Here is a 14776-nt window from a genome sequence, read left to right as displayed (position 1 = left end):
TTCCACTTTTGGAACGGGCCGTTCCGGATTAGCTGAGGCAGATTCCTATAAATAGGAGGCCTTACCTCTCATTTTCTCACATCTCTCATTCCCTCTTCCTATTCTCTTCTGTTCTTTCTTCTTCCCCTCTTCTTCTCTCTGAAGACCATGGGGCACTTAGAGGAGGAGACCAAGAGATCCCTGTTGTAGTTTCAACTACTGTTTATCCAGGTATGGGGGAAAAGGGGATTATTTATATGTAGAGTTACATGAGGGAATTGGATAGTGGAAGAATCCTTTAGGATTATGAGCAATTTTATAATTATTTCTGTTTGGAGAATTATTGGCCTTATTTGATTCTGTATGAATTTAGGATTATGAATATATGATTTATTTGTAAAAATGATGCTCTGGGAGAGAGAACGAAATTATAGAAAAGTGCCTGTAGGCTAGGTTTTGGAAAAATTGAAATATTTCTGTTTGAAGAATTAATGATACCATTAGATTCTGTATGTGTTGAGGATTAGAAATATATATTTAATTTGTAAGAATGATGATCTGAGAGGGAGAACAAAACTGTAGAAAAGTGCCTGTGAGTTAGGTTTTGAAAGAATTGGGGGTTTTATTGTTTATGTTAAAGTTATATGAAATTGATAATTCCATTGTTTATAATATTAATTTATGAATGTTATTATTGTATTGATTGATAAGAATGAATGATCTTGATGTGAATTACTTGAGGGGTGTGTAAACCCTTATTTTGTTGGGCTTATCTGTTGTGTATGTGAGGTGGAATTGTGTATGTGATGTGAATTTGAATTATGAGATGAGATGTTGTATGGATGTGATTATGATTGTGATTGTGGTACCTCACATCAGTGACTAGGGATGGCACGGCCCCTGGGTAAGTGGTGCTACAGGGAGGGCGTGACCCTAGCATGGTGTGGGATGAGTAAGACAGTTAACACACACCACTTATGTCAATTATGGCAGCCCTGGCATAGGGTTAATTGCAAGAGATTGTGTGGATTGTAATGTGATTGTGGTTCCTCACACTAAAGGATCAAGGATGATACGAACCCTGGTAGTTGATGCTTCAGGGACGAGCGTACTCCTGGATGATCAGGGATGATACGAACCCTGGGTAGTTGATGTTTCAGGGACGAGCGTACTCCCGGATGATCAGGGATGATACGAACCCTGGGTAGGTGATGCTTCAGGGACGAGCGTACTCCTTAATGACTAGGGATGGCACGACCCCTGGGTAAGTGATGCTACAGGGAGGGCGTGACCCTGGTTTGGTGTGGGAGGCAATTAACCTGTATCACTTGTGTTAGATGTGGCTAGGTCTTGGCATAGTGTTAATTGTAAGATTGGTGTGAATTATGGATGTGGAAATGATATTGTTAATTGTAAGATTGACATGAATTATGGATATGAAAATGATGTTGTAAATTGTATAATTGGTATGGATTATGATGGATTGAGATATGTATGTGAAATGAAATATGTTAAATGTGAATTGAGATGTGAAGATGATGAATGATATATATATATATATATGTATATATATATATATATATATATATATTTTATTAAATAATGAATTATGATGAGATTATATTGTGATGTGTTTGTATGTACTTTGCATATAGATATTTTCTTTTCTCACCGTATAAACTGTGGATATTTTAGGTGAAGAAGATCCGGCTACGAGTGGCATCTAGAATGCCAACAGTTAAATTATGGGAATGCTCTGATAGTGTGACATCGGGGCAAAGGATTTCTAGGACAGATTATTTATATGGATTTGGTATTGTAATAAATGATTTTAAAATTGTAAACTCTTAAATTTTACCTTTCAAGTTTTATTTTTCAGTCATTTTCTTATATTGAAGAAAGAACAGTTTTGAAGTTTTATGTGAACCCTTTTATGAACCCTTTGAAAATTTATTCTTCTTAATTAAATTATATTATATATGTGTTGGAGTAGTAAGGGTGTCACATTTAGTGGTATCAGAGCAGGTCGATCCAATCGACCGTGAGTTATGAGTCTACTATGTTTGTTTGGTAGATGAATGATGAAATGAATTGTGAAACTTATTGATATGTTAGTATAATGATTGATTATGTTTGTTGTTGTTGTGTACTCTAAATGTTTTGCTTTAGGATGAGGATAATGATATGATGATGATGTTCTCTTATGTTGTTAGTGTCGTACCTATGTATTGTTTTCTCAGAATTTGACTGAAAGACATGATATAGCTTAGTTGATGATTAGTCATTGGTTTTGATACTTCTTACTTATGTAAGAAGTAGTGGTTGAATAGTATCGCTCGTGTTGCGAGCACATGTGCCGGTAATAGTGGACGGAGCCTTGTGCAAGCCAACTAGAACTATTAGAACCTTAGATGTGAGTGATACATTGATTTGTCGAGTGTACTAAGAGTTTGCGATTGGTGGGAGTTTCTGACATCTATAGTTGTAGCGGTTGAATCTAAGGTGGTTGTCTCCTTGGTGAGAGATTGAAATGACGGTATTTCCCTTGAGTGTTAGTACTGGCATGTTAACCATTTATGGTTTAGGTAGCATGTGAGTTGTTTTGGTTAGGATTGTAATGAGAGGCTTGAATGGAAATTGAGGTGTGAGTTTGGAAGAGTTGAGGTATTTTTGTGGCATTAGATATATTGATATACTATTGCTATTTGGTGTAGAAGATATTTTCTCTATAGTTTTGTTGTGACAGTATGAGTATCGTATTGACAGAATTAGATTTTTGTGGTCTTCATGAAGAATGTGACTTTGGATATTATCTTTCCAATGGAACTAGAAAAAGACAAAACGGAGGTCTAGAACTTTAGTTATGACTGCTTTGGTGATCAGAAGTCTAGTTGTAAGCGTTAAATATATCTGTTGTGATTTTTGAATTGTTAGCTAAGAAGATGATCTATTCAGAATCTCATGTCTTCATAAGAGTTATAGTTTATTCTTTTATCTTTCTTTTGAGATAGGATTGAGATCATTGGACGAGTGTAACTCTCTAGGTATCATTTCTTGCCAGTTGTTGAAGGGATATATACGGTGTCATGATGTTTTGAGTGTTAGGCAATGCAAGGATAAAAAAAATTGATTTGGTTATGATGTTTTGAGGTGTTTTCATGTAGATTGAGAGGTAGTTTAAGGTTGTATGATGCTATGTGGTAAAGCTGGGTCATGTACATGCTATATGGAGTAAACGATGATGGATTCGCACATAATTAGGTATAGTATATACATGAATGTTTGAATTAGGTGTTTTAGTATGATTTGATATGCATGTATGTGGATATGAGGATAGATGACCTTATGGATTAATTAGTGGGTGTTTGTGTGTTTAGTAAGATTGACCTTAGGATGTGATATCATCAAATTAGAGTTGAGGATGCTAGACAATTTTATGCTAGTTATCTAAGTGTGATTTTTGATAGTATGAGGTGAGTGTTCTTGGCCCTGTAATTTCTAGTGGAGGTAAAACGTAGATCTATCTAAGATAGAAGTTGTGCTTAAGTGAGAGATACTTGAGTCTATTAGCGAGGTTATGAGTGTCTTGGATTAGCTCATTGTTGTTGGATATTGATTGAGTAACTTTCTAAGATAGCATTACCTTTGAACAAATTGAGTAAGAAGAGTGTTATTTTTGTGTGAGATAGTAAGTGTGAGAGTAGTTTCCAAATTCTTAAGGAAAGATCGACTAGTGCACTAGTGTGAGCATTGGCCGATCTTAGTAAGCCTTTTGTGGTATGGGTTGATGTTTCTAAGATAGGTTTGGGTGGAGTGTTGATGCAAGAAGGAAAGGTAGTAGCTTGTGATTCTAGGCAATTGAAAACTCATTAGAGGAATTACCTTACCTAGGATTTTTTTTAAGTTAGCAATTGTAATATTTAGAGATACTGCCTATATGATTCTAAGCTTGAGGTATTTATTGATAATTAGAGCCTTAATTATTGGTTGACCGAAGGAGTTAATTATTAGACAAAAGAGATAGTTTAACTTTCTGGAGGACTAATATTTCAAACTTAGTTGTTATTTGAGTAAAGTCATTGTGGTGACCGATGTTTTGTGTAGGAAACCTTTATATTTATCTTTCCTTATGATTAGAGAGATGAATCCTTTTGGCTCAAATTAGAGATTTAAGTTTGGCTTATAAGGTTACCCTTAGTAGTGTGAGACAAAGTATGACTTGAGTAACGAATGGATTATTGAAGGAAATTGGAGAAGCATAATTTTGGTGACAAGATATGAGGCTATAGGATAAGGTGATGGATAAGAGTTTGACTTGGGTGTAGATGGAGTGGTGAAATTAGAGATCTGATATGTATACCTAGTGAACTTACGCTTAGGTGCTTAATCTTTAAAGATGATCATAGAAGTAAAACCAATATTGTGGCAGATGCCTTGGTTATGATGACCTCTGGTATATCATTTATGATGATTTAAGGGTTGAATTTGATTGAAGAATTTAGAGACTTATGCTTTGTGTGTGACATTATCCTTAGGAGCATTGAATTGATTATGTTGAAAGCGACTAGTGAATTAATGAATGAGATTAGAGAAGCCTAGGAGTTAGAGCCTTTCTTAGAGAACCAAGTGGAAAAGATTGGTAGGAGTATAGATAACTTTTCTGAGTAGAATCGATGTTGTTTCGAGGTGCAAGAACAAATTTGAGTGCTTAGTAACCTTCAATTAAGAAAGATGATTTTAGAGGAAGGACATTCATTTAGGAGCTACTGAGATGTATTGGGACCTTAGGGGATGTATCAAAGTGGTGCAGCGGAAGCATGGTGGCCTAAGGTGAAGAGAGGAGTAGAGAAATTGTATGCTCGTGTTTAGTATGCAAGAAGTCTTTAGGAATTTTTGTAGCACTTAGACGTCCCATTTTGGAACTGTAATGGTGAGTGGATAGACTTTAATTGTAGGTTTGTCTGAGACGCTTAAGATATCGATTCTATTTGTGTTTTAGTGGATAGGCTCAGCAAGTTTACTTCTTTTACCCTTAGATATCCTTTGGTGAAATTGATAGAGTTGTACATCAATAAGGTAGTGAGGTTGCACAAGAATTAGAAAGTAAGAAGCGAGGAGTCTACCATTGCAAAAATTTCGGGGACGAAATTTCTTAAAGGAGGGGAGTATTGTAACAGCCCAAATTTTCGCTGGGCCGTGGGCCCAATTCGTTGCCTAGAACGAGCCGTTTCGAAAGTGAAACGGGCCGTTCCGGAATAAAGAATTTGCCTAAAAAAATGTAGTTGAGAACGGGCCTTTTCGGTTGGAGAACGGGTCGTTCTGGTTTGGAGAACGGGCCGTTCTGGTTTGGAGAACGGGCTGTTCTGAAAGTAGAACGGGCCGTTCTGCTGGGTTTTGGAACGGGCCGTTCCAGTTGAGATTTTTGCTTGGTTCTGGAGGGTCCAGAACGGCTGTTCCACTTTTGGAACGGGCCGTTCCGGATTAGCTGAGGCAGATTCCTATAAATAGGAGGCCTTACCTCTCATTTTCTCACATCTCTCATTCCCTCTTCCTATTCTCTTCTGTTCTTTCTTCTTCCCCTCTTCTTCTCTCTGAAGACCATGGGGCACTTAGAGGAGGAGACCAAGAGATCCCTGTTGTAGTTTCAACTGCTGTTTATCCAGGTACGGGGGAAAAGGGGATTATTTATATGTAGAGTTACATGAGGGAATTGGATAGAGGAAGAATCCTTTAGGATTATGAGCAATTTTATAATTATTTCTGTTTGGAGAATTATTGGCCTTATTTGATTCTGTATGAATTTAGGATTATGAATATATGATTTATTTGTAAAAATGATGCTCTGGGAGAGAGAACGAAATTATAGAAAAGTGCCTGTAGGCTAGGTTTTGGAAAAATTGAAATATTTCTGTTTGAAGAATTAATGATACCATTAGATTCTGTATGTGTTGAGGATTAGAAATATATATTTAATTTGTAAGAATGATGATCTGAGAGGGAGAACGAAACTGTAGAAAAGTGCCTGTGAGTTAGGTTTTAAAAGAATTGGGGGTTTTATTGTTTATGTTAAAGTTATATGAAATTGATAATTCCATTGTTTATAATATTAATTTATGAATGTTATTATTGTATTGATTGATAAGAATGAATGATCTTGATGTGAATTACTTGAGGGGTATGTAAACCCTTATTTTGTTGGGCTTATCTGTTGCGTATGTGAGGTGGAATTGTGTATGTGATGTGAATTTGAATTATGAGATGAGATGTTGTATGGATGTGATTATGATTGTGATTGTGGTACCTCACATCAGTGACTAGGGATGGCACGGCCCCTGGGTAAGTGGTGCTACAAGGAGGACGTGACCCTAGCATGGTGTGGGATGAGTAAGACAATTAACACACACCACTTATGTCAATTATGGCAGTCCTGGCATAGGGTTAATTGCAAGAGATTATGTGGATTGAAATGTGATTGTGGTTCCTCACACTAAAGGATCAAGGATGATACGAATCCTGGTAGTTGATGCTTCAAGGACGAGCGTACTCCTGGATGATCAGGGATGATACGAACCCTGGGTAGTTGATGTTTCAGGGACGAGCGTACTCCCGGATGATCAGGGATGATACGAACCCTGGGTAGGTGATGCTTCAGGGACGAGCGTACTCCTTAATGACTAGGGATGGCACGGCCCCTGGGTAAGTGATGCTACAGGGAGGGCGTGACCCTGGTTTGGTGTGGCAGGCAATTAACCTGTATCACTTGTGTCAGATGTGGCTAGGTCTTGGCATAGTGTTAATTGTAAGATTGGTGTGAATTATGGATGTGGAAATGATATTGTTAATTGTAAGATTGACATGAATTATGGATATGAAAATGATGTTGTAAATTGTATAATTGGTGTGGATTATGATGGATTGAGATATGTATGTGAAATGAAATATGTTAAATATGAATTGAGATGTGAAGATGATGAATGATTGATATATATATATATATATATATATATATATATATATTATTAAATAAAGAAATATGATGAGATTATATTGTGATGTGTTTGTATGTACTTTGCATATAGATATTTTCTTTTCTCACCGTATAAACTGTGGATATTTTAGGTGAAGAAGATCCGGCTACGAGTGGCATCTAGAATGCCAACAGTTAAATTATGGGAATGCTCTGATAGTGTGACATCGGGGCAGAGGATTTCTAGGACAGAATATTTATATGGATTTGGTATTGTAATCTATGATTTTAAAATTGTAAACTCTTAAATTTTACCTTTCAAGTTTTATTTTTCAGTCATTTTCTTATATTGAAGAAAGAACAGTTTTGAAGTTTTATGTGAACCCTTTTACGAACCCTTTGAAAGTTTATTCTTCTTAATTAAATTATATTATATATGTGTTGGGGTAGTAAGAGTGTCACAGAACGCACCGAGCGTGGATGAGTTTTAGGACTCTCGGGTTGGGATTAGGCTGGGCGCGCTCAGGCTGAGCCGGGCGTGAACATGTTTATGAATGAAATGATGCTAATGCATGTTAAGTTGAAGTTTTGGATCATGTATGTATGATATATGATGCATGGTGAGGTGTGATTCATATGTATGCTTGGTAATGTTATATATGAATGTTTAAATATGATATGACATGAATATGATTATTGATCATGATGGTGGGTGGACCATGTATGATGTATGATGCATTATTGCATGTGATGCTGATAGACCATGGGCCAAGGGCCCAATCACTAGAGCTATGGCTAGGAGCATACAAGAAGAGTTGGACATCTTGAAGACCAGTGGGCTTCTTAAGCCCAGGGTACTCTTCAATTGGACTACTCTATCATGAAGAGAAGTTCTAGTTCTACTTGTGTAAATTTTGTACATAGTTCTCTTGTATAGGGTTATTTTTGCCTTTGTATTTGTGAGGCACTTTTTGTCATTTTATTAGTCATTGTATATTGATTCTAGGGTGGGTTACTTGGAGAGTTTAACTCCATTTAACCTCCTTTATTGATACACTCATTTTCTATTTTTTCAGTAGGAGAAAAGGAGTGACATATAGCAATGCTTGAAGGTGTGACTAGTAATTGGGCCAGATTTGAGCCTAGGAAAATTTTTACATATTAGACTCATTTTGCTCCTAATTTTTCATAGATTTGATTTAGCTAGGTCTCATCATCATTGGATGAACCTAACTAAACCAAATCAAACATTTTTGAAATAAATCAAGTGAGCAAAAGGAGCTTGGGCCGCCTAGCCTATGGTTTCCTCCTTTGGTCGGATTTGATTCTCATTCTCTACAAGCTTGGAAGCTTGTAGCATAAGCTTCTCCTTAGCTTGCTTACCAAGCAAGCCAAGTGAGAAGCTTGCTCTACAAGTTACTAAACCATGGACGGTCAAGCTAACCTCACCATGGTTCCTAGTGAACCATGGTTAAGGTTAGCTTGCTCTCCAAGCTACCTTTCCTTATATATTTGTAATTCCTACATTGTAGCTCACTTTTGACATTTATGAGATATAGAATTCAGAATTCTTTCTCATTTTCAAGAGTCCCTAGCCGTAGAGAACTTTCTCTCTTAGTTCTCTCTCAAGAGTTCTTCACTTTGAATCTTGGTTCCTCAAGCTTCCTCACTTCTTCAAGAGGTGACTGAACCTCTTATGGTGCTTCTCCTCCATTGGAGATTTCTTCAAGGAGCTTCCGCCATTGTTGAAGAGAAAACCTCAAGGAGCAAAGGTCGTTTGGACGGTTCAACTTGAAGAACATCAATCTCCTTCAAGCTTGTTCTATCAGATGCCTTATGGCATGAGTATGATTATTGATCATGATGGTGGGTAGACCATGTATGATGTATGATGCATTATTGCATGTGATGCCTTATGACATGAGTATGATTATTGATCATGATGGTGGGTAGACCAGGTATGATGTGTGATGCATAATTGCATGTGATGCCTTATGGCATGAGTGTAGCCTAGGACTTGAGGAGAGGGAAAACGTTTTCAAACTGGAAGAACTCACATAGAGTCTCTTGAGAGTGGTGCTTGGATAGGCCACTGATATATGAGAGTGGTGCTCAGGTAGGCCACTGGTTTGGGTGAGTCTCCTCTAAGTCCTTAGCTAGTGCGATTCCTCTAAGTATAAGAACCATGACAGATCATTACAGAAGTGTATACTATTGGATAGTAAATAATTACATATTATATTTTTTATATTAAATAAATTGCCATGGTGCCGGAGAAGAGTTATTTACATATTATATTTTTTTTATCAATTAGATTTGTAAGAAAATAAACATGTTTGGATGCTCTGTAGGTTGACTACATGGTGTGGATAGGCGTAATAAATATATTTGACTTTTCTTCGTAGACTTAGCTTCCCTTGTTCTTTGTGTTAATGTTGATTTTTATTAGTAATTAAAAATAAAATATAATAAAATAAAAATATCCTTCTTATTGATAGTCAAAAAACTATTCATAGGTATGTATAGGTATATAAAACTCACTCTAAATTATATATCGGTAATTAAATAGATATTTATTTAATAATATAATAGAAACGGATAATAAATGATATGTATATCCAAGTACTTATACTTTAAAAAATATTGTAATTGTTTATAAAATAATCTATTTTTTTTATTATAAATATATGTTATAATTATTTATTTTTAATATAAATATATATTACAATTTTTTTAACATAAATATATTTTTTTAAGATCATTTATTTTTATTTAATTCTTACCTTTTACATTTTTACAAAAATATATGAATATTTTTGAATATCAGCAAATATATAAAAATTTGTTACATAAATGCTTACCCTAAATAGAAACATTATCTTATTGTTATGGATGTCGCTGTCAAAATTATTATGCCAGTTGGCCATCACTTAATTATATATACGAAATTCCTCCTTTGTTTTTTACCACATTAATTAGCACAGGTGATATAAGATTCAAATTTTAACGTTATGAAATAAAATAATAATAATAATAATAATTTATAAAATATACATATATTTTAATAATTAAGAAACTTTTTGATAATAACAAAAAATAAAATTATAAGAACTAAGATCCAAAACAGATAAATATTATAAAATAATTTTATTATTATTTTGAAGAAGAATATAAGGTTTTATTTTCATAACACGAGGTAAAGAGTCTTAGAAGCAAAACTAAATCACATACATAATAAACGTTTATTAATAAGATTATTTCACACATATTTACAATAAATTCATATTAAACCTAAATTTTGACAATTTTATTTTTAGTCATCATCTAAAAAGTTTGTTAATTATTAAAATATATATATACTTTATAATTCATTATTTCTTCTTTCCATATCAAACTTATTTGTATCTCACGAGTATAAAATTCCAAGCATGCATACTATTATTCCATGCTATTATTATTATTATTATTGGTGTCTCAATCACTCAACTTGACTGGAACAATCCTAACTGGCTGAGACTTTTCCAACGTGATCCCATACTCATCTTCCTTGTCCAACTCATCCAGCTTCATCCCCTCTTCAACTCTCCACCCAAAGCAATTCAGCAACGACCCCAACATCAACGGCAACATCCTACTAGCCAGAGGCAACCCAGGGCAAATCCTTCGCCCAGACCCAAACGGTATCAGCTCAAAGTGGTGTCCCTTAACGTCGATTTCACTCTCCATCTCCAAGAACCTCTCTGGCGCAAACACGCTCGGGTTCTTCCACTTCTTCGGGTCTCTTCCGATCACCCACGCGTTCACCAGCACCTGCGCGTCCTTTGGGATCGTGTACCCTCCGATTTCCACGTCGCTTTCGGCCTTGCGCGGGAGTAGAAGTGGCACTGGAGGGTGCACGCGGAACGTCTCTTTTATCACTGCTTCCAAGTATGGTAACTTTCCAATGTCTGTTTCTTCTACTGCCTTTCCTTTCCCAACTACTTCCTCTAGCTCCTTCTGGACTTTTGACATCATCTTTGGATTGTGAAGTAGCTCCGCCATGGCCCATTCTAGTGTGTATGTTGTTGTGTCGGTCCCTGCGACAAAGATGTTCTGATAGAGAAATGTTAGCAACACATTCACTAAAAAACCATTGTTATAAAGATGTTTTTAAGAGCACTTCTAATGGGTTGCTTATAATAAGCAATTCTACTTGCTACGTCAGCATGAAAAGAAGTAAGTGAGTTGCTTAAAATTTATCAAAGTTGTTTATATAAGCACCGATTCTTAAGAAAAAAGAAAAAAATGAGGCTGATGTAGCAAGTGAGGTTACTTGTAAGCAATCCCATTGAAGATGGCCTAAGAGAACGACTCAACATATTTTGATGAGGCCTAAAACGAGTTTTAAAATTAGACCATTTTAAATATGAGAGAGAGTGACCAAAAAATCAATAGTCATCTATAAAAAAATTAAGGAACTTTCAGTAAAAAATTATAATACTATAATCAAACTTAGTCCTTAGAATATTAGACTTAGACAATGACTAACAAACCAAAATTAATCTTGATACAACTGATTCATTAAGTTCTATAAGTAAAACAAATATTTTAAGAGCCTAAAACTAGCACTTGAATAGTCTTTTGTTTCGGTCAACCCTGCCTTAGAGAAATGTAATAACACATCCACTGAAGAGACTCTTGTTACAAAGATGTTTTGGAAAAACAATGTTAATAACACACTCACTAAAAACACTATTGTTACAAAGATGTTTTGGTAAAACAATGTTACTAACATAATCATTAAAAAAACTCTCGCTAGAAAAATGTTTTGACAAAATAGTGTTAGTACGTAATATACTCACTAAAAAAACTCGTAGCATCAGAAGATGTTTTGTAGACAAATATTAGTAATAGAGTTTGTGAGAAATGAAATTGAGAGGAAAGAAAGGAAGATATATACCATCAACAAGTGTTCAATCTCATCCTTGTCCATCTCTATCTTGCCATTGTCCTGAGAAATATTAAGCAAAGCATCGAGCAGATCGTCGTTGTTGTTAGAGCCGGTGCCTTCTCTGGTGGCCATCCTCTGGGCGACGAAGCGGCGGAAGATGGTGAGGACCTTCTTGACGGAGACGACGGAGCGGCGCCTGATGCCCTGCAAGTCGAGGAACCTCAAGGCGGGGAAGAAGTCGGAGACGTTGGGCGCCCCAACCTCCTTGAGAATGCTGACGACGATCTCCTTGTACTCTCCTGCCTCCTCTGCGGAGTGCACGAAATCCACAGAGAAGAACGTGTTCGACAGCAAGTTCACTGTTGTCTTGAATGCCGCTCTTCCGATGTCCACTGCTTCTCCAACTTCGCTTGCCTTCTTCATGTCACCAAGAAGCTCCTGCAAGTATATATATACATGCATGTGTGGATAAATCTCGTCTTAGTTAATAATGTTTTAGATTTAAATACACTTTTAGTCTTTCAAATTCTATATATATTTATCATTATTGGTCCACATAATTGGTAATTATTTGTGTTTTTTAATTAAATTATTTATGATTTAAATTTTAATTTTAGATATAAAATAGATTATGTTTAAAAGAAAATATATATTTTATGTGTACTTACATGATAATTAATATTTTACAAGAATCATTTAAAAAAAAAAATAATTTTAAAAAGGTCAAGCCAAAAATACTTTTGTGGTAAGATAAGTCAGTACCTGCAACTTGTTGCGCCTGAGGTCCTGGCTGGCCTCAAGCGTCTTGTTTGCGAACAATTGGTTATTGCAAATCTTTCTGAGGTCGCGCCAGCGTGGTGAGACGCGCATGAAGGACAAGCTATACTGGTTGTGGTTTAGCACCGACAAGGCATCGGGAACGGTTCTGTTGGAGAGCAAGAGGTCGTGCGTTTGGAGCACTTCTCGGGCCATCTCGCATGAAGATATCACCACCGTCGTCACTCGCCCCAACTGCAGCCTCATTATAGGCCCGTGGGCCTCCGAAAGCCTCGCCAGCGAGTGGTGCGGCTTCTTTCCCAGCTCCAGAAGGTTTCCGATCACCGGAACACCTCTGGGTCCCGGTGGAAGCTTTTTACTTGATTTACTCTTCTTTTTCCTGCTTCCAAGGACCACCACCACGGTGGCTATTGTCAACACTACAAACAGTGTCCACGTCACTGACTCCATTTCGGATTTCAGACTCACACAGTTTTACTTTGCCTCCCTAAAGCTAAAGGTCTCTCAGTCTCTATTTATAACAACTATACCACTCATTTTTTCTTATGTAAAACTTACTTTTTTTTAACTTGGTTTTATATGATATTAAATTATGAGTTATTCATTTTTTAAATTAAAATTTTTTAATATATATATATATATATATATATATATATATATATATATCTGTCATGTTGAATAATCATGGAAACAAGCAAGTGGCACATGTTTGACTAGTTAGGTATAATTTTGAAAATGATGCACCCAACTAATAAACATCAAATATATAGACGTCACTGGACTAAAAAAGTCTGACATTATATAGATACTACGGTACCTTAAGTATATAAAAAAGTATTTGACAAGTAATTTCATACATGCATTTTTTAATTAACGATATAAGTCTAATTTTTGTTTTGAGTATAGCGTAATAATTGAAAGTAAGGGTGAACAAAGATTATACTTATAACATATTTTAATCTAATACGAACTTTAATCGGTTTGGATTCGTTAGATTTTTTTTTTTCTTCTAAACTCTAATTTAGACCAATCATCCAATCATAATCATTTTAGTTTAAATTAGTTCATCGAATTTATGATAAAATAATAAAAATTACATTAAATAACTTGTAAAATCTATTATTATGTAATTAATGATAAAATATTTTATATTACTAATTTTTGTTTGTCAACATTATAAATTATGAAAAAATCTGTCAGATGTAAAATGTAAGCTTAAATATGTTTTTAGTCTCTTAAATTTAGGGTAAATTTATTTTTGGTCCCTCAAATTTAAAATTGATGTTTTTAGTCCATGTAATTTCAAAAAAAGTCTTATTTTAATCTTTATATTCAAATTTTGTTAAGAAATTTATTAAATATTAGTATATAAAATTTACCTATTAGTGTCTTTATTAATGAAAATATCACATTAAATCTAATTAATATTGTATAACCGTCTTAATTTATTACTTTCAGATATGTTATTGGTAATCTGATAGATTAAAACAAGATTTTTAAAAATTACAGGATTAAAAATAAAAGTTTTAAATTTGAGGGATCAAAAATAAATCTGTCTTAAATTTGAATGACTAAAAACATATTTAAACCTAAAATATATTACAAACTCAACAAAATCTACCTCTACAAAATTATAAATTCAAAACAAAATTTATTCTGCGTTAAACTAAACTTATGAAAACAAGTTATTGAAATACTTGTATATTGAACAAGTTTATTTCATATTAAGTGTCAAATTTTATAACGTATACAAAACAAAATAATAATAGAAATTTATGTATTCGGATGAATTGATTTAATTTGGTTCCTAAAAGTTAAAATTTGAAATATGAGATAAATTGATTGGATTCCAAATTTTCAAATCTAAATTGATCAAATTGTCCAATCCAATGCATATTTTTTCTTTGGTTTTGTTGGATTGAACTTATATAATGATTTGTCATGATCTCTTATGAAATTTTTAACTAATAATGAAAATTAGACTACTTAAAATTACACATTCACAATTATTTGCACGTGTCCTATATATCATGCATATAATACAATGACAAGTGTACAAATATAAATTACACACACACACACATATATATATATATATATATATATATATATATATATATATA

At 34.5% G+C, this 14776-nt stretch overlaps 1 protein-coding gene across 1 annotated transcript; it reads right to left on the bottom strand.

Annotated features, from left to right (window-relative positions):
• Positions 1 to 10169: 10169 nt before the first annotated feature.
• Positions 10170 to 13167, bottom strand: LOC109791188 (geraniol 8-hydroxylase). Its single transcript, XM_020350453.3, has 3 exons — positions 12639 to 13167; positions 11886 to 12314; positions 10170 to 11038 (listed from the first exon to the last, which is right to left on the bottom strand). The coding sequence occupies exons 1-3, from the start codon at positions 13101 to 13103 to the stop codon at positions 10421 to 10423; spliced, it is 1512 nt and encodes a 503-aa protein (XP_020206042.2). The 5' UTR covers positions 13104 to 13167; the 3' UTR covers positions 10170 to 10420.
• Between the last annotated feature and the right edge of the window lie 1609 nt (positions 13168 to 14776).

This window comes from Cajanus cajan, chromosome 8 (genome assembly GCF_000230855.2).
Source record: "Cajanus cajan strain Asha chromosome 8, NIPB_CcT2T_4, whole genome shotgun sequence".
Taxonomy (NCBI): domain Eukaryota; kingdom Viridiplantae; phylum Streptophyta; class Magnoliopsida; order Fabales; family Fabaceae; genus Cajanus; species Cajanus cajan.
This window is presented reverse-complemented; position numbering and strand designations above follow the sequence as displayed.

Coding starts and splice junctions, on each gene's coding strand:
- LOC109791188 (XM_020350453.3), bottom strand. CDS start 13,103: ATGGAGTCAGTGACGTGGACACTGTTTGTAGTGTTGACAATAGCCACC. Junction 12,315..12,638: donor TCAGGCGCAACAAGTTGCAG/GTACTGACTTAT, acceptor ATATACTTGCAG/GAGCTTCTTGGTGACATGAA. Junction 11,039..11,885: donor AGATTGAACACTTGTTGATG/GTATATATCTTC, acceptor TTTCTCTATCAG/AACATCTTTGTCGCAGGGAC.